General features: G+C 45.8%; 1 protein-coding gene across 1 annotated transcript in view; it reads left to right on the plus strand.

The window, feature by feature from the left end:
• The window catches only part of RAB31 (RAB31, member RAS oncogene family), an 82,026-nt gene extending 62,745 nt beyond the window's left edge, over positions 1-19,281 (plus strand). Inside the window, exons 6-7 of the mRNA XM_061399942.1 lie at positions 8,572-8,681; positions 15,730-19,281. Coding sequence (XP_061255926.1) covers positions 8,572-8,681; positions 15,730-15,827 — 208 coding nt within the window. The 3' untranslated portion in view covers positions 15,828-19,281. The remainder of the gene's footprint in view (positions 1-8,571; positions 8,682-15,729) is intronic.
• Positions 19,282-19,308: the final 27 nt, after the last annotated feature.

Consider the following 19,308-nt stretch of genomic DNA (forward strand, 5'->3'; position numbering starts at 1 on the left):
ACAGCTCTAGACTCAGCCATTTCTCCAAGCAGCTCTTGTCGCTTCTACTGGAAAAGGGTATTTAGAAACCAAGATCTGGGATGACTGTGCTCATTGCTACTGGAATGTTGTTGAGTCTGTAAACAGAGCTAGGAAATATGTGTATGGATGCTAACTGGAGTATACACTCACATGTATCTATAATTATTTCTATAATCATTCATTTGTATCTATATTAAGATAAACATAAGTTTATACTGATGCCTCTGACTCTAATCCAAAACCACAGTACTCTTTCTAACCTTCTTTAGGGGGTGAAGGAGAGATTTTTTAAAAAGTCAGCGACTAACACACAATTAAGCAGAGACAAGCTTTTGCTCCTGGAGATTTTCTTAGAATATACTAGTCTTTCATCTTTCACTTTGCACATTGCCCAGACCTTTCAGAGTTCAAAATGTAACTTCTGTGAAGAATTATAGCCATGTCAGTGGTTACTTTCAAATGGCACAATATTTACTTAAGTACTGTTCACTTAGATAGTGGACTGAGTCATCACTGTCAACCTGAACTGAATGCTTACTGTGTGCCAGAGACTGTTATGAGTAGTTTATCTTAATCTTCACAGCCCTGCCTGTGAGAGTTACCATCATTCTCCCAACGTACCAATAAGGAAACAGAGACACAGATTGAGGAACTTACCTGGGTCCTGTGGCTGAGAAGGTGTGGGGCCCAGCTTCAAACCCTGGTATCTGTCCCAGACATCACTTTGCCAACTAAGGTCTGTCTAGTCAAAGCTATGGTTTTTTCAGCAGTTGTGTATGGATGTGAGAGTTGTACCATGAAGAAGGCTGAGCACCGAAGAATTGATGCTTTTGAACTGATGCTGGAGAAGACTTTAGAGTCCCTTGGATTGCAAGGAGATCAAACCAGTTAATCCTAAAGGAAATCCACCCTCAATACTGATTAGAAGGACTGATGCTGAAGCTGAAGCTCCAGTACTCTGGCCACCTGATGGGAAGAACGAACTCACTGAAAAAGACCCTGATGCTGGAAGATTGAGGGCAGGAGAAGGAGGCGACAGGATGAGATGGTTGGATGGCATCATCAACGTAATGGACATGAGTTTGAGCAAACTCCGGGAGATAGTAAAGGACAGGGAAGCCTGGCGTGCTACAGTCCATGGGGTCGCGAAGAGTTTGACATGACTTTGCAACTGAACAACAACAGCATCTGTCCCAGAGCCGATGTTCATGTTTTGTTCATCTCTTAAGAAGTAAGAATAGGATCCAGGAGAAACAGTGATTTCTGAATTACCGAGAGAAAAATAAACGGTAACTGATTTGATAGAGAATTTCAAGCTAACGACCTTTTCCAGTGGTTTCTTTGGCCCCTTGGGACTAACCTACGTTTCTGTCTGGAGAAGGCGTGTTAGGAGGCTAGGAGGCAGAGGAAACGGCCAGGCCTCCCCCTTGAGACCCTGTGTTTTCTGCTCAGTCCTCATTCAATTCAAATTGTGGCATTTCCATGAGAAAACAGGCCATCTAAATCTGTGGCAGGAACCTGACACTGCTTGTTTGAACTTGACACCAGGAATGTGGCCCGGTGGATAGCATTTACAGACACATAGTAACAAGCAGACTTGGCCCCCTGGGAGCAGAAATCCTTCCCAGGGTACACATGCCAAGTGCTTTAACTGTAAGTGCCTAGTATTATTAAAAAGAGTTATTGTCCAATCAGATATTTATTGCAAAGGTAGTAATTCTTGTTTTTTTTTTTAAGTTCATTTAAGTTTTAGTTCCACCTTACAGATAAGCCAATCTGAGGATCTAAAAGTACTGGCATGTTGAAAAGAGATTTTGCGGCTTCACTTATTGCTAAAATGGTTGCCTCTCTGGGTGTGACACAAATATCTTGGATATTTAGATAAAGTATGAGCTGGCAGGAGCATACTTAGCCTTGATTATTCATTTCAGTGGCTGCTCGAGGGAGCTGGGGAGACGGAGACCACTTCAGGGCACATGACAGCCTTTACAAGCAGCCTGCAACCTGCCTCTGCTGGGTCTTGATGGGATGTTGCTTGATTTCCATTGCTTTTGGCTAGAATGCCTTAAACACGTGGGAGGTTTTGGCAAAAAGTAATGCCAGCAGACAGTCAACAGCCTCTCCCACTCATAGTGCCGTGTTGTGTCCTCATGGCCAGCTGAGTCAGTGGTATAAGCTTGACCTTGGAAGGGGGCTACGGTTGGAGGAGACAGTAAACTTACAGGGCAGATATTTTTCAGTGAAATGGTAGCTGTCTCATCCCAGGTGGTTGGCAGAATATCAAATGCTTGCTCAATGCTGGTATGGTATTTTAGAAATATAATGTCCACACTAGCACACACCAGAACCACTAGCTCTTTGGTAATAGCTCAAGAGGCCATTGTTCTTTTATCACTTGTAAAATGGTGTCTGATAAATGTATACTTTAATGTGTCCTGAGTATATAGTCATCATCTTAATAGAGATATCCAAACTCTGGACTTCATAGTTTGGGATTATGAATCGCATAGACTGCAAAAATATCAAACTCAGTATCTTACAGTCTACCTTCTACGAGAGTTGTTCTCAAACTATCAAAAGTGTAAGAAGATATTCAGAAGTTGCTACAATGCCTGTTTCTGAGATGAGCCCACTAAACATTCTGGTTCAGTAGGTCTGGACACAGGGGTCTTCATTTCTAATAAGCCCTGAATTATCATGGGATCGGAGGTCTGTAGAACACACCTGACCCTGACGCCCTTCAAGATGCCTGGCGGCATCCTCTGAAGACATCTAGAGAAGCTTCGTGACTATTGTCATGAGACAGGGAAGAGCAGGAACCTCAGATGTTTGTCATTTCGCTTCTTTGTTTTTAGCATCAAAGTGTTTTGTTTTTTAACATACGTGTTTACTCTTCTGGGAGAATGGAGACTTTTGTGCACTTTCTCTAAGACACCTGAAAACGTCTTAGAAGATGTGGTTGGGTTGTTCTGCATTTACCCACGAACTCTTTGGAATCACATGGTGACCCTGCCTGCAGAGTTTGAGCCTTCCTCTCTCTCCACACGCTAACACTGCAGATAGTAATCATTTCATCTTGACCAGTCTGATGTGTGAATAATGTGATCCTCATTTTCATGTACATTTCTTCCATTGCAAGCAGGATTAGGAAAACTAAGATTATCTACTGAAGAACTATCCTTTACTTATATACAATAAATAATCAATTGAAATATTGTTAATTCCTAGGAATAAATTTAGCAAGAATTGAGCTAGACCTATATAGATAAATGTTACAGTTCTAGGTAGGATAAAAAAGGTGCTTTTCCCTTGGATAGGAAAACTGAGTAGTATTGTAGAAATGTCAGTTTGTTCTAAATTAAATCATGAATTCACTGAGATTCCAGGTAAAATTACCTCAAATAATTTAAAGTAACATTTTAGAGAGGGTTTTACAAAATGATCCTAAAATTCACCTATAAAGATAAACAGGCAAAAATAGTATTGAAAGGACTGATCTCAGCATATATTAAAATATATTTTAATGATTCAGTAATAAAACAATATAACATGTCACAGAAATGGACAGAAAATCAATGAACAGACCACAGAATCTAAGACATAGGGTGAAATATGTAGGGATATTTAGTATATGATAAAGGTGATATTTAAATAAGTGCAAAAAAGGGGATAGTTAAGTACATGGTTTGGTGATAATTAGGAAAAATGAGAGAAAATAAATTCAAAATGGATCAAGGATTTAAGTGCAATTTAACAAAACCATAAAAGTTAGAGAAAGCAGTTGAATCTTTAAAAATAACCTTGGAATGAACTATTTAATAATGATACAAAACTTAGAAGACATAGAAGAAAATGGTCAGTAAGTCTGATTATATAAAAACTTCTGTATGGCAAAAATGCTACAGATAACATCTAAATACAAATGGTAAGTTGAAAAAAATGCAGAAAATATATTACAAAAGGCTAAGTTCCTTAATATGCAAAGAGCACTTACAAATAACAAAACAATCCAAACCAAAGTTTGCAGAGAACAAGCATGAGAATTTCATAGAACAAGAGGTATCTGTGGCTTATACCTCAGTGTTCCATCTCTGAATAAAAGTTACTCTAAATTAATGTCAGATTTTCCTCATGGGGAAAGAACTTTATGATGTAATTTTACTCTTGGAGTGATTTATGAAAGTTAGTGTATCCAATATTTTGGCCACCTGATGGGAAAAACTGACTCACTGGAAAAGACCCTGATGCTGGGAAAGATTGAGGGCAGCAGGAGAAGGGGACCGAAAAGGATAAGATGGTTGGATGGCCTCACCGATTCAATGGGCATGAGTTTGAGCAGGCTCCAGGAGTTAGTGATAGACAGCAAGGCCTGGCATGCTGCCGTCCACGGGTTCGAAAAGAGTTGAACACGGCTGAGCGATTGAACAACACCCACAAATGTATTTAATGCTGTAGTCTGTGTTCCCTGTTCTTCTGTGGAGTGGTGACGCCTTGCCTGGGAGCCTTTCTGGGTAATTAAACAAGGGGCATGAGTCAGATAAACCTCCTCGGGCTCGGAGGTACTTTGAGCCTTCCGTTTGCCTGTTTCCTCCACTTGATTCATTTCCTCAATCTTTGGGACGTTTGCTAAGAAAGTGGTACCGTCTTTGTAAAGATTTATTCTGGAAACTTTGGTCTATCTTATCTATGTGCCAGGTACTGTTTTGAGCACTTTATGATATCAACTTATATTTAAAGAGGAAAAGCGTTCATGCCATCTGGCAGCAAAGGGGGCTGAGACCTGAGTGAGGGAGATGTGAAGAGGCTGGCCACTGAAGGAGAAAATCTCACTCCCGTGAGCAGCAGGCTGGGCTACCTTTCTGATGTGAGTGCTGTTCACACATTGTGAACAAGAGTTCAAGGCCAGAGCACTTCTGCATGGGAGGCCCATGGAGGTCACCGCTCCCTGCTGTCAGGAACGGTGCCCGAGGGCAGAGTGCTGGTCTGCCCCGGCCTGCCGACTGGACTCCCCTCCTCACGGGCGGGGCCCCCGGAGTGCCTTCTTGGGGTCCCTTCCCCCCTCTCCCCCTGCCATTCGTGGAGGAGGCTCGGGGGGAATTAAATAGCCGAGACTGGAATGAGTCAGCTGCTGCGTTGCTGGGTTACACCCGCCAACAACAAAACAAGGACCCTCGTTGGGCAGCCTGGCCTGTGGAGAAATCTGCAGCCACAGGAATGTGGGTTCCCGCCCTCCTCCCCGGTGGGGAGCCTCCCAGAACCCGTGGCCTCTGCCTGGATGGCGGTGCGTGGACCTCCCTGCAATGTGACCTCTGAGGACTGTTGGAGCTTGGGGCTGGGGGAGATGCCCCCTCTTGTGTGTTTTTCAGCCCTAAGTCTCCCTCCTGGCTGGGTGAATCTTCGCCCCCTCCCTGTCCACACTCCCCATACTTCCCCTGAAGTCTGCTTGGACCCTCTCCCTGAGTTCTCCTCTCTGCTGAAGGCCACTTGCGGAGACAGTCACCCTGCCATTCAGCAGGTGCTAACTGATTGCCTGGTAGGTGCCTGGCCCTGTTAGGATTCCTGTGCTCAGTCACTCAGTCATGTCCAATTCTTTGCGACTCCATGGACTGTAGTCTGCCAGGCTCCTCTAGCCATGGGATTCTCCAGGCAAGAATACTGGAGTGTGTTGCCATTCCCTTCTCCAGGGGATCTTCCTGACCCTGGGATCGAACCTGGGTCTCCTGCATTGCAGGGCCATTTCTTATCATCTGATCCACCAGGGAAGCCTCCCCAAAACAAACCATGGTCCTGATCGCAAGAATCCACAGCCCATTCAGGTGACAAGTCTCACCAGGGCTCTGGGCTCTCATGGAGGGGTTGCTACGCTGCACTCTCTAGGAGCCCTCGTGTGGACAGTCGTCAGGGGGATGCAGAGGGGTAGATGAGAGCAGGGGCCCAGAGACAGACGTGAGCTCCAGAAGCACCCAGAATGGCTGTCGCCTGGGCATGAACAGGGAGGTCTAAGGCAGGAAGCCTCTAACTCCTGCTGAGGTGCTGGGTTTTACAGGTTAGAAGACATGGAGGAATTCTGTTCACAGGAACATTTGGTGGATTTGTGTGTTGATCCCCTTGGTGGGCCTGGGGGTGATGACTGCAAGATCTGGAGGACCAGTCAGAGGCATCCACGGGAACCTGGTTGAGGCACAGCATTTCTGGAAGTCCTGCCTTCCTGGATGTAACTTCATCTTGAAAGTCTAAAAGTACTCTTTCCCATCAAAATTGACCTGCTGTGTGCTTATGCCTTGGCTTGGGTGGACTCACTTCAGTTTACCTATTGAAAGCCTAACAAAGCACCCAGCCTATGGCAGACACTTGGTAAACATTTGTTGAAAGAACTGAAGGAAAGTTATGGATGCCATGGTCTTCTGTGAGGGTGATCACAGAAGGCCCGTCTCCGAGGTGCCCTCCAGCCCCCTCCCCAGGCTGTGCCTGACCTCTGACTCAGCCAAAGGGCTTCCCAGGGCCACCCGCTGGTCACACACGTCTGCTAGAGGCCCGGGGCAGCACACACTTACCTTCCCAGGGTCTCCTTTCAGATTGTAGCTGTACTGTTTGTCCCAACAACAGTTCTCTGACACCCACTGGGTGTCCCGCAGTCCAGCTCATTTCTGATGCTAAACGGACGCCCCTGGCTCCCCAGGCTCCTAGGGCAGGAACCTGTTCTTCAGGACAGGCTACACTTGGCCCCTGCCCCCAGCCCTGCCTGCACCAGGCTGCACTCTGGGGATATTTCTTTGTCTGTAAAGACTGAAGGAACAGCCTCAGGAGTGTGGGTTCCTATTGGGTGGTTGGATGGGAGCACTGTGAGCAGAACCTGCTGGGCTGGCCCTGCCTCCGCCCCGAGTACCGCGTCGCCTTGGCAGGTCATCTGTTTAACGAGACCTGTTCTAAACCTGGGGGAAATCGGTGGACATACTTATCCTCTCTCCACTTTCCAGGGCCCAGCGTTGTCAGCTGTGACAGCATCTGCCCTTCTCGAAGGCCTCCCGTCTCCCTCAGGGTGGGTGGTTTGGATTTTGTCATGAGTGACTTTGTTCTCACCATAATCCTGGTAGACGGTATTCTGTTCCTCTTGGTCCCCCTAGAAGGACACACGGAAGCCTGAACTGACCTTCCCTCCCTGGAGGGGAGGGTTCTCCATAGCTTCCACGGTGGCCAGAGGGCTCCCCCAACAACCACGCCTGTGAACAGTCTCCTCTGCTCCACCTTAGGGCAGGGAGGAGCCCCATCCTATGAGCTTTGGTTTGATAAAGACGGCCAGGAAGAAAAAGAAAAAAAAAAGTAGAGTAACTTGCCAAACTGAACCTAGAAAAGCCCTCTTCTGGGATATTTCCTCTGTAAAATTCATCGCTACCAAAAAGACCAAAGACTTTTTTTTTTTTTATAATAACTGAGAGGCCTGGGGGCTTGTCTGTTAGAAATGAGGAAGAGGGTAGATTCAAAAGGGTCATTTTGCCTGGGGTGTCCTTGGTAAGAATGATAAGGCAAGTTTAGAGTCCAGCCGACATGGCTCAGGTGTCCACATGGCAGTGGGTCCCACACCACAGGAGGGGTGAGGGCGCACCCAACCTGGGGGGCCTTTGTCAGGCTCTGGTCCGTGTTCTTGCTGCCCCTGGTGGCCACACTTCAGTGGCCGCTTCTATGGCACCTGCCCTGGTTCCTTGGATCAAACGCTCGGCTCTCTACCCTCTACTCCTGAGCACTTACTTTGTTATCTCCGTGTTGCAGACATTATAATAGTGTGGCTTAGTGTTTCCATAGGTGTGTGTTTCTTTGCTCTCTGGTGTATGTTCCATAAGGCAGGGACTGCCTACAAGAAAGGGCTGGCATACAACTGTTCTCTCTAAATATTGGTTGAATCAATGAATAGACTTCTGGAGAATAGGAACTGTGTCTTTTTTAATCTTTCAGTCCGCTGCAGTATCTTCACCTGAGAAAGTACATCAATAAATGTTTTTTTAGATTATTCATCTGGATTGAGTTCATGACCTAAACCTTTAGAGTAACAGCCTTTTAAAGGAGAAAGTTCAAATACGCCATTGGAACTGTAAATGTGTTCATTGCCAGTCTTCCAGATCACATCATGTATTTTCTCTGATTTGTAAAAGGCAATATACAGAAAGTGTTAGAAAAGCACATACGCGAGTGTGTGCACATGTGCAATTTTTAAAAAACATTGAGTCATTATTATGGGAAAAAAATTTGGAACCAATCCTAACTCGGAAAGCTGGCCTCACTTATAATGCCTTTCCTACTGTTCTGGAGTTCTCTCCTTTGGTGGGACCAGGGACAGTAGCTTATACACGCATGTCCTGTCTCCATGGATGCCACAGACTGGGTTTCAAGCTTGAAAAAGCTTCACCCACGTTTCTAATACTTACTGGGTGACCGAGTTGTTATTCTGCAGGCCCACGAGGAAGCTATTTGCATGTGAGCTGTTTCTTTGCTCTGCAGGGTTATTTATTCTGTACAGACGGGCATTCACCTCTGCTGGTCTGCCCTCTTTTCCAGGGAAGTGCCTTTGAAGGATGCCAAGGAGTATGCGGAGTCCATCGGAGCTGTCGTGGTTGAGACAAGTGCAAAGAATGCAATTAATATCGAAGAGCTCTTTCAAGGAATCAGTAAGTATCTGGTTTGTGTTTTCAGGATAGTTTGCATCTTTATGCTTCTGGGGCTCAGAGGATAAAAGCCACGGAGCTCTGGAGCAGAGCGTTTCCTCTGAGTTAATTTATCTGGTGCCACAGACACTAAACCCTGCAGCCTTGCCCAGGTTCCTGCAGACCCACACGACCCCTCGCTGTTCTCTGTCTCCAAGAGTCTGTGCTTTCACCCTTCCAGTCTGTGTTTCACGACTCAGAGTGAAGTAACTCCGTTGCCAAATAAAATTTATTTTACTTACACAATTACATATTCTATAGCATTTTATGTTTGTATGTTGAGGGGAGGGGAAAAAAAAGAGTGAGAAAGATATGGAAAACCAAAGTCACCCATGAAGCTGAATGACTCTGGGCAAAGGAGACAAGAGAAGCTTGTAGTCATTTTTCGTGTCTGGTGATCATCAACAAGAAACAGTGTCTCCCTCGTACGAGACCTGTGGATAAAGAGTCGATGTGGAAAGGTTTTCCTCATTTCTGATCTTTTTTTTTTTTAATTAAAGTATAGTTGATTTACAATGTCATGTTAGTTTCAGGTGTACAGCAGAGTCATTCAGTTATACACGTGTTTGTGTGTCTGTATATGTATTATATATATGTATGTATTCTTTTTCAGATTGTTTTCCCTATAGGCTATTACAAGATACTGAGTAGAGTTCCCTGGGATGTACAGTAGGTCCTTGTTGTTTATCTACGTTATATACAGTCGTGTGTATTTGTCACCCTGTCCCCATGCAGCTCCCCGTATTTTCCAGAGCTCTCTCCCAGCATCAATGCAGCTCTGTGTATCTGAAATTCACCCTGGGATTTCTGCAAGAGCTAGGAGACCTCCCTAGGTTTATGCAAAGTCATGTTTTCAATAAAAAATGACGTAAAGACTTCACAGAAGAAGACAAGCCTAAATCCGAGCATTAGTCTCTTAATTCGAAAGGTATTCCTTTGCACGGCTCAGCCAGTGTAAATCTCTTCATGCATATGAGGTCTTTTTTCTTTTCCCCTCCATGTGGCATGTGGGATTTTAGCTTCTCAACTAGGAATTGAAAGTGCCCCCCTTAACCTCCCCACAGTCCCCCCACAGAGTCTTAACCACTGGGCTACTAGGAAAGTCCCTTTCTTTTTTTTTTTTTGTATAAGGTCTTTATGGCTCAAAGTGATGGGGACTTTGCATAAGGAATTCCTGAGAGCCTGGTGGTCTACTTCATTTAGGAAAAACAAATGTTTTGCTTATGTAGTGCTTAGTCACTCAGTCATGTCTGACTCTGTGACCCTTTGGACTGTAGCCCTCCAGGCTCCTCTGTCCATGGGATTTTTCAGGCGTTTTTCTTATACTGGGTAATTACGTCTGAAATAAATAATTGATTCAATGTTTACTAGCTCATTAATGCCCCATTTATCTTATGAAGTCGTCTCTGTTATCGTCCCTGCTTTACATGAGGACATTGAGGTATGGAGAGGTTTACAACTTACTCCCGGTCACAGGGGGTCAGTCCTGGGAGCAGGACTCCAGAACCCATGCTCTGAGCCTCCAGTCTGCCCACTTCTTATTGCAGATGGCAGCTTCTGGTGAAAAACAGGAAATGACTTAACTGCCCAAAACTTGGGAAACGATTTTTTAGTAATCCTGGAACACCAGTGTAAACTAGTGATTAAAAACAAGGATGTAAATCTGTCTTTACTGACATAAAAAGATAAATTATTGTGTGTGAAACAGAAATTACAGAACACTTTGTATAATACCCTGATTTTATAAAATGTGAACCATAGACTACATTCCCTGGCAGCTCAAACGGTAAATAATCTGCCTGCAGTGAGGGAGACTTGGGTGCAATCCCTGAGTTGGGGGAAGATCCCCTGGAGGAGGGCATGGCAACCCACTCTAGTATTCTTGCCTGGAGAATCTTCACGGACAGAGGACCCTGGAGGGCTGCAGTCCATGGGGTCGAAAAGAGTCAGACATCACTGAGAGACTAAGCACGTAGACTGTGTAATTGTAAATATATTATTTTGGGCGAAGAGTCAAAGGGAACACACATGTTAAGATGTTAACAGTGGTTGTTTCATGGTGGTCAGATTGCAGGGGACTTAAAGACTTTGTTATGGAAAACTGTAAACATATACACCAGTAAACTGAAGAATGTAATGAACATCAGGTACGGTCATCACTTGGTGCCCCTTGGAGGATTGCTTCCGGGACCACTGACACCAAATCCAAAGATGCTCAATCCTTTGTATAAAAGGGCATTGTGTTTGTGTATAAGCTAAGCACATCCTCCCATATACTTTAAATCATCTCCAGATTGCAAATAATACCTAAGACCATAACAATGCTATGCAGTTGTAAATACAATGTAAATGCTATTCAAATAGTTGCCAGTGTGGCAAAGTCAAGTTTTGCTTTCTGGAACTTTCTGGAATTTTTTTCTTGAATATTTTCAGTCTGAGGTAAGTTGGATCCGAGAATACAGAACCTGCAGATATATAGGGCAGACCATACTCAAAACCAAGCTGCCTTCATCCCTACCCCACACTTCCCCCAGCCTGCCCCTCCCCCCACACCTGTATTATTTTGAAGGCAATCCAGAACATCATTTCATCTGTAAATATTTTCAGTATGTAACTTTTTTTTTACAAAGCAATTATATGGTGGCATTCATCGTCATAATGCTATTATCATATTAATGACATTGAACATGTGATGTTCAAATTTTTAGTAGCTTATAATTATCAGAAATGATTTGTTTGCATTTAACAGTATGTTTGGGTCAGGATGCAAATAAGCTCCATGTATAGTGATAAAATTAGCTGGTGTGCCTTTCAAGCCTCTCCTTCACAGTAGGTTCCCTCCATGCAGTTTCTTTATTCGAGCAATTAGGTCATTTGTCCTGATCCAAGTTTGTTGTTCAGTTGCTAAGTTGTGTCTGACTCCCTGTGACCCCATGAATTGCAGCACACCAGCCTCCTCTGCCCTCCACTATCTCCAGGAGTTTGCTCAGACTCATGTCCATTGAGTTGGTGATGCCATCCAAATACCTCATCCTCTGTTGCCCCCTTTTCCTGCCCTCAGTCTTTCCCAACATCAGGGTCTTTTCCAATGAGTCAGCTCTTCACATCAGGTGGCCAAAGTATTGGAGCTTCAGCTTCAGCATCAGTCCTTCCAATGAATATTCAGGACTGATTTCCTTTAGGATGGACTGATTTGATTTCCTTGCTGTCCAAGGCACACTTAAGAGTCTGCCATGGCATTCCATAGCATGAGTAAAAATTTGTTAATCCATTCACCTACAGATTTGGGTGGTTTTCAGGTTTTAGTGATTACAGGCAAGACTGTGATGAGATTTCATGCACAAGTTTCTGTGTGGATAAACACCTCGAAGGAGTGTGGCTGGCTCCTCTCATAGGCAATAGTCCATATTCTATGGGTCCCCCAGCCTGTGTCCCAAAGCGGTGTTAGCATTTTTCATTCCCACCCCTAATCCCGCAGAGCTCCAGTAGCTCCAGCTCCTTGCCAGCAGGTGGGATGATCAGTTGTTAAATTTCAACCATTCAGATGGGACTGTGATGGTCTCTCCTTGTGGTTTTGACATCCATCTTCCAATGACCGACAGTGTTGAGTGCCTGTTCATGTGCTTATTCACAATCCTTGTGTCTCCTCTGATAAAGTGTCTGTTCAACATTTTCCCATTTTGTATTGATTTGCTGTTTTTTTTTTTTTAAGTATTTATCTATTTTGACTGTGCTGGGTCTTTGTTGCTTAATGTGGGCTTTTCTCTACTCCAGCATTCGGGGACTACTTTTCGTTTCGGTGCTCTAGCTTCTCATTGCGGTGGTTTCTCTTGCTGTGGAGCACTAGCTTCCGCAGTTGCAGCATGTGGGCTTCTACTGAAGTCTTGGCTTGTGGGATTAGTTGGTCTGCAGCATGTGGGCTCTTCCTGGACCAGGGCTCGAACCTGTGTCCCCCTGTGTTTGCTGGCGGATTCTTAACCACTGGACCACCAGGGAAGTCCCTTGAGTTGTTTTCTTATTTCTTCACTTAATGATCAGCAGTGGCTCTTCAGTTGTAATAAATGGTCCCCACGCATGACAGGTGTTAGAGGACATTGGGGATGAGGAGGAGGAGTATATGTAAACTCTTTGAACTTCATGCCTGATTTTTTCTGTAAACCTAAAACTGCCCCTCCCCCCAAATATAGTCTACTAATTTTTTTAAAAGGGAAATGGTGCCTTTGAATAGCAAGGAAGCCTAATGATTTTAAAGGAACGTAAGCCCCTCCATGTTGAAGACATTTGGTGTTTTGGATTCAAGGTCAATGGTGATCTCGCCCCTTACTTCCGTCTTTGCTGGGGCACCACCGTTCCCACGGCTCCTGGACTTGAACTTCAGTTTTCTTCCTCTCTCTCTCATCTTCCCGCCTCCGACCAGTTGTCACGTCTGCCAGGTAACTTCCTGCAGTCCTCCTTCCCTCCCTATTTTCTACTTCTCTCCATGGCACTCTCATTATCCCCAACCAGGATTTCCTGCCAGCATCCTGGCTGAATCCACTTCCTGAATCCTACGCTGTGCTCATCCTGCACAGAGCGTTAGCGCCTTCCTAGGTCTAGACGCTAATGTTCCAGGTTATCTCGCAGTCCCAATGTTGTCTTCTTGACGGCAGCAAAAGGACAGTTTAGAGGGTGACCTCAGGTGTCACCAGTGTGGTGCCAGCTCCATTCTGTATTCCTGGGGTGGGGCCACCTGATCGTGAGCTCTGCAGTGGGTCAGAGAGGACCCCTCCACCCCAAATAGAGAGACTGGGAGATCGTGATTAACAGCAAATGCTGCCGAGTCCTAGTAGACACAATCAGTTTGTTAGTGTGTTAGTCATTCAATCGTGTCCGACTGTTTGTGACCCCATGGACTGTAGCCCACCAGGCTCCTCTGTCCATGGGATTCTCTAAGCAAGAATATACTGGAGTGGGTTGCCATTCCCTTCTCCAGGGGATCTTCCTGACCCAGGGATTGAACCCAGGTCTGCTGATTCTTTCTTGCAGGCAGATTCTTTACCATCTGAGCCACCAGGGAAGCTGGTAAGCATAGTCAGTCTACTTCTCTGGATAATTCAGAAAATCAGAATTGAGAAATGGAAGTGACAGGCAGGTCCCAGCCCCTCTACCACCCATCCAACCAAAGTGGAGCCTGGTAGATCCTGGGGCCAGGGTGAGAGAGGGAAGTACCCAGACAGCAGCTTGGCAGGAAGACGATGCCAGGCCTGTGCAGGAAGCGGCCATCCCCAGGACAGCTGCCGCTGAGTGTGCTGTTTTATTTTTGTTGTGTATAAAAGCGTCACAGCCCCAGTCCAGAGCCACCACAATATACAGTTTACAGGCTTGGAATCAGTTTTCTCCCATAACTTTGTTCTTGAGGAATCATTTACAAAACCTGCTTTTTCTCTGAGCTGTCAACTTTCAGAAAGATAGAACTCAAAAAAAAAAGAAATGTCTTTTAACTTTTCCTGAGCAAAATCTTGCATAATACAAACCTTATTAAAATAAACACCCTGCTGTGGGATTTATCCTCCGGAGGACCTGTTTGGAGACTGTGCCTATGCTCTCAGAGGACATTTTGTAACAGCACAGACATGGTTGGATGCCCAGAGCCTTTTCAGATGTGTGTGTGTGTGTTTGCCCTATTCTGTGCCCATGTAATTAATACTGATTCAACAGTGTTCCAAGGTGATCACCTTGGTACCGAATGCTATGGCATTTTCTGGAACTCTTCTTTTGTGTAAATATATTTAAGCTTTCAGTAAGCTCCAGGTAACTCAGACCACAGGTTCTGAGTTCTCAGTGTGTTTCCACAGCGCTAGTGGCTTCCTGCTCTTTTTAAGGGGCTGCCTCACTGTTGTTGTTCAGTCACTAAGTCAAGTCTGACTCTTTCCAACTCCATAGACTGCAGCACACCAGGCTTCCCTTCCTTCGCTATCTTCTGGAGTTTCCTCAGACTCACGTCCGTTGAATTGGTGATGCCGTCCAACCATCTCATCCGCTGCCACCCCCTTCTCCTCCTGCCTTCAATCTTTTCCAGCATTATGGTCTTTTTCAATGAGTCAGCTCAAGTGACCAAAGTATTCAATCTTTTCCAGCATTACGGTCTTTTTCAATGAGTCAGCTCAAGTGACCAAAGTATTGAAACTTCAGCATCAGTCCTTCCAATGAATGTTCAGGGTTGATTTCCTTTAGAGTTGACTGGTTTGGTCTCCTTGCTGTCCAAGGGACTTTCAAGAATCTTCTCCAGCAACACAGTTTTATGACTTAAGAAATCATAAGAGTATTGCAGTACTTCCCTGGTGGCTCAGTAGTAAAGAATCCGCCTGCCAATGCAGGAGACTCAAGTTCGAACCCTAGGTCAGGAAGATACCCTGGAGAAGGGAATGGCAACCCACTCCAGTATTCTTGCCTGGAGAATCCCATGGACAGAGGAGCCTGGTAGGCTATAGTCCATGGGGTCACAAGCAGTCAGACATGACTGAGCGACTAACATTTTGCTCTGCTTGTTTATGGCATTAAGATACTGTTTCCTGTGAAGAATGTCTCTAGAGGCTTTCCCGTTAACTCTCTGTGTGCGTTGGCAGGATGAGGGATGGAAACCTGGTGTTAAAATGCAGTGTTGCTGGGACCATCGCAGTTCCCCAGCCAGGTCTATTTTAAGAAGCTGAGGCCTCACTGTTGCTGTTGAAACTGAGAGGCAGTCGTTCTAGTGGGCGGATGGGGGAAGGCTGGGAGCGAGCAGTGTGCTGATGCCTGTGTGGAGAAGGCGGATGCAGAAAGCTGGTTTTACCTTTCCTTTCCTTTCTATGTTTGATGTCACACAGCCCAGGCTGGGGGGTGGCATGGTGGGGGAACACTGGAAGAGGTAGCCCCTCCACCTGGTTGCAGCCTGCAGGTTGTACACATGACGTCGGGGAGCGGGAGCAGGCCCCCATCTGCACAGGGGGTCAGCTGGGAACAAGAACTCACCCTTGGCCTCCCTTCCTTGCAGGTCGCCAGATTCCACCCCTGGACCCCCATGAAAACGGAAACAGTGGATCCATCAAACTGGTGAAGCCAACCTCGCAGGTCGGCCGGCGGTGCTGCTGACCCGGGGCAGGGTCCCCTGTACTTGAAGAGGCCAGAGCTCCCTCCCTGGGCACTTCCTCAGGGCCTCCCTCCTCGGTAGTCTGGCCCCTGGCTCAGAGGGAGGAGAGCCCTGCAGAGAACAGGGCAGGAAGTGTCCCTGGAAAAGGATTCTGGGAAACTCTGGGAAAACCCACCACCCTGCCACAGAATGGCCTTTGGTGTGTGAAATTCACTCAGAGGGAACGGATTTTAGGTATTAAGTATAGTTGAGTTTTTTTGTTAAAAGCCTTAAAATATTCTTAAATTTGTACAAAAGTCTTACTGGCTTATGTGTGTGAGGTTCTAAAGTGATGTTCCACTCTGATTTCCTGTGTTTCTAATCAAATGTCAGGAACTTCTTCAGTGCTGTTGCCTTAGTTACTCCACCAACCTTTGCCGAAAGGTTCCCTTAATTTTCCTTTCAGTGAGGTGTAATTGGACCATCTACGGTAGAACTCGAGCTTGTTATGGAAGTGGAGAAAGATGTATTAGGAACTGTTGTCTACATCTCTGACTTTTATTCCATGAACATTTTTCTAAGCCTTGGTCATATAAACCAACTGAACCCGACTACAGTATTTCACGTTGCGCTGGGAGTTGGAGGCCTGGTGTTGGAAATCATTTGGAGTCATTACCGTGTAAGCAGTGACAAATGCAGGATATAAATGTTATTCCAGAGACCACCTGGTTTGCATGACCTGCAGGGTAATAAATCCCCACTCTCTTAGGGAAGTTTCTCACAGAGTGTTATTTTACTAAAAGAGTGTGACATAGTGCCATATCCCGGGAACAAATTACTTGGATGATGTTTGAATGTAAATTGTAGGGCAAACTTCTCATATTAAACAATATCAATGAATAATTGATTACAGGAAAGCCAGCCAGAAGTACTGGCACAGTAAGATTCTAGACGCCTGCCCCCCTGCTTGCCCCTCCTCCCTGCCCCGCCCAAAACTACGAAATCAGAGGGTCTTTAGGAAAGGGCCAAGCTTTGGTGGGGTGGGTATTAAGGTTGAACACAAGCCTACCCCTGGAATGCCTGTTAGCTGGGAACAGGCTCTGATGAACCTTCCCTTTTCAGACTCCCTGTCAGCTCAGTGAATTGTTTTGTGCTCAGTCGTATCTGACTCTTTGTGACCCCATGGACGGTAGCCCACCAGGCTCCTCCTTCATTGGGATTCTTCAGGCAAGAATACTGGAGTGGGTTGCCATTTCATCCTCCAGGGGATCTTCCTGACCCAGGGATCGAACCGGCGTCTTTTATGTCTCCTGCATTGGCAGGTGGATCCTTTACCACTGAGCCACCTGGGAATCCCAGTGAATTAAAGATGTCTGAATCCAGTGGAGGGGAAGGGAAGAAAACTGTCCCTATTGAAAGTTCACATCCTGTTTTCTTTCTAATTTTCATAAAAACCTGGGGTTGAGAAACGGTTGTTTTCCTAGGAAGGCTCAGGATGGGAAGTGAACCTTGGAGGAGATTCAGATTGGTGCCTTTTGTGGGGTGAGATGTGGCTGACCAGGTAGTGTGGTAACAGGGCCAGTTGGTACCTTCAAGGCTCAACAAACACTCATTGAAGACCTACAGTGTAAAAATCAAGAAAGAGATCATGGGCCGATGAAAGACCTCAAACTTTCTGTAACTTGGTTTGAGCCATTCTTGAGCCCTGCCATGCTGGTCCCACCAGCCCTTGATGGTTGGGGATACTGAGTCTGCTGTCAAAAAAAGTGAGAGTCCTTGAGAGATCAGGGCCCCATTCACACTTCTTCACGTGGGCTGCAATGAAGAAAACAGTTTGAAATCTCAGATGTAGGTGTTTTTCAACTTGAGAATATGTTGTCAATTTGGTGCTCTTACCACTTTACTCAGCTTGCCAGAATCATTTGACAATCTTAGGACATGGAAGCTGAAAACACTTATTTTTGGTTCAAGAGCTTAAACTCCAGATGGGTTCCCCTAAAACTGTTGGCAAATTGGAACTTGGACACCTTGGTACACTTTGCAGGGCTTTAAGGATTTTGTGCACCTTGTCAACATTATGGGCTCCGTGATTCTGCTTGAAGGCTGAGCCATTATCTTGCCTCTTAACAAAGTTTAAAAAAATGTGGGTTGCACATTCAAGTGACCTCGTTCCAGGTGGCATGCAGGCTTATTTTGGAATTTTTCATCACCTGGCAGTCCCTAAGGACCAGAGCTTGTCTCTAGACAAAGTTCCCTAGCTAAGGAGGTGCATGGCCCTGAGGAGTTTGCAGCTTTGGGCTGGCTGTTCAGCACTCCCATCTTGCATAAAAGACCTGGTCTTAACCACGCAGAGCAGGCTACCCACCCGTGAGCCTATGGCTTAGTTTCAGGAGCCCACGTGGTTGGGAGCCACTCGTTTGCCTTTCTGTGCAGCCTTAACTTTTCAAGGCATTGGCCGGCCGCTTGCCTATAGTCACTCCTTGGAGCAGTTGTGGAAAGAGAAGACGGGCACATAGACATTTGCAGGAACCTGGGGTCTTTTCTGAAGATGGGGTCTCGAGCTTTGTCCACAAGGAGCCTTGCTTATCTTCCTTTATTTTGCCTTGAGATTACTTTCTGACTGTTCTAATCTCTGAACCATAACCGTGTGATGTGATGTAAAGGCCTGGACATTACTGTTGTTCCAAGTTGTTCAGCAGCGTCCTTCACCCAGTTCCCCCAAATGTGCTCTTCTGTTTTCCTTCACGTGTGTAAATACAACTTCAGATTTGTTACAGCAACATGTGATCCATTCCCCTGGCTGAGTGTGGCTCATGACTCAATCGTGGAAATCGGGCATGGGCTCTCAGGGGGATTGTCTCCCCATGGGAATTCCCCCAGGTGGCAGTGGAATTGTGCCAACACTGCACGCTCGTAATTGAGCTGCCGTCTTTATAGTGGGGAGCAGTGTGTCAGGGCACTTGCTTGCAGACCAGAGAAATCTGGAGAGCTGAAGCCAGCCTTTAGCCAAGCAAAGGGCTGGACCCCGTGGAGGACCCAGGGGAGCTCAGGTGACAGAGGTGTGTCCCCTGAGGTTGAGGAACGTGACCTGTGATGGCCCAATAGGCTCCCCTCAGGGCCCTGCATCTCTCTACTCTGTGACGCTGATCACAACTTGAATAACGAGCGAAAGAAAGGGCTCTGAGCCCCATTCAGCCCCGTTAGGTTCTGGTTTAACCTTCGTTACTAAAACCAGACCCAGAGATCCAGTGTCAGCACTTGACTGTGTAAACTGCCCCCTCCCTCGTGTTTTCATAAGGGGCCTCTGTCTGGGCTGGACCCAGTTCTCACGTATAGAAGACGCCGCTGCAGACCTTAGGACCTACCTGTCCACCTTGTATTCTGTAGTAAAGCACTGCCTTCCACGTTGTCCAATTGTATCTGTTATTTTTTGGTTTAACGCACACTGATTCATACTAATAAATATTTTAAGTTTTATCAAGTTTGTCTTTTTCTTACTATAAC

Source organism: Bos javanicus, chromosome 24, assembly GCF_032452875.1.
Source record: "Bos javanicus breed banteng chromosome 24, ARS-OSU_banteng_1.0, whole genome shotgun sequence".
In the NCBI taxonomy this organism is placed as follows: domain Eukaryota; kingdom Metazoa; phylum Chordata; class Mammalia; order Artiodactyla; family Bovidae; genus Bos; species Bos javanicus.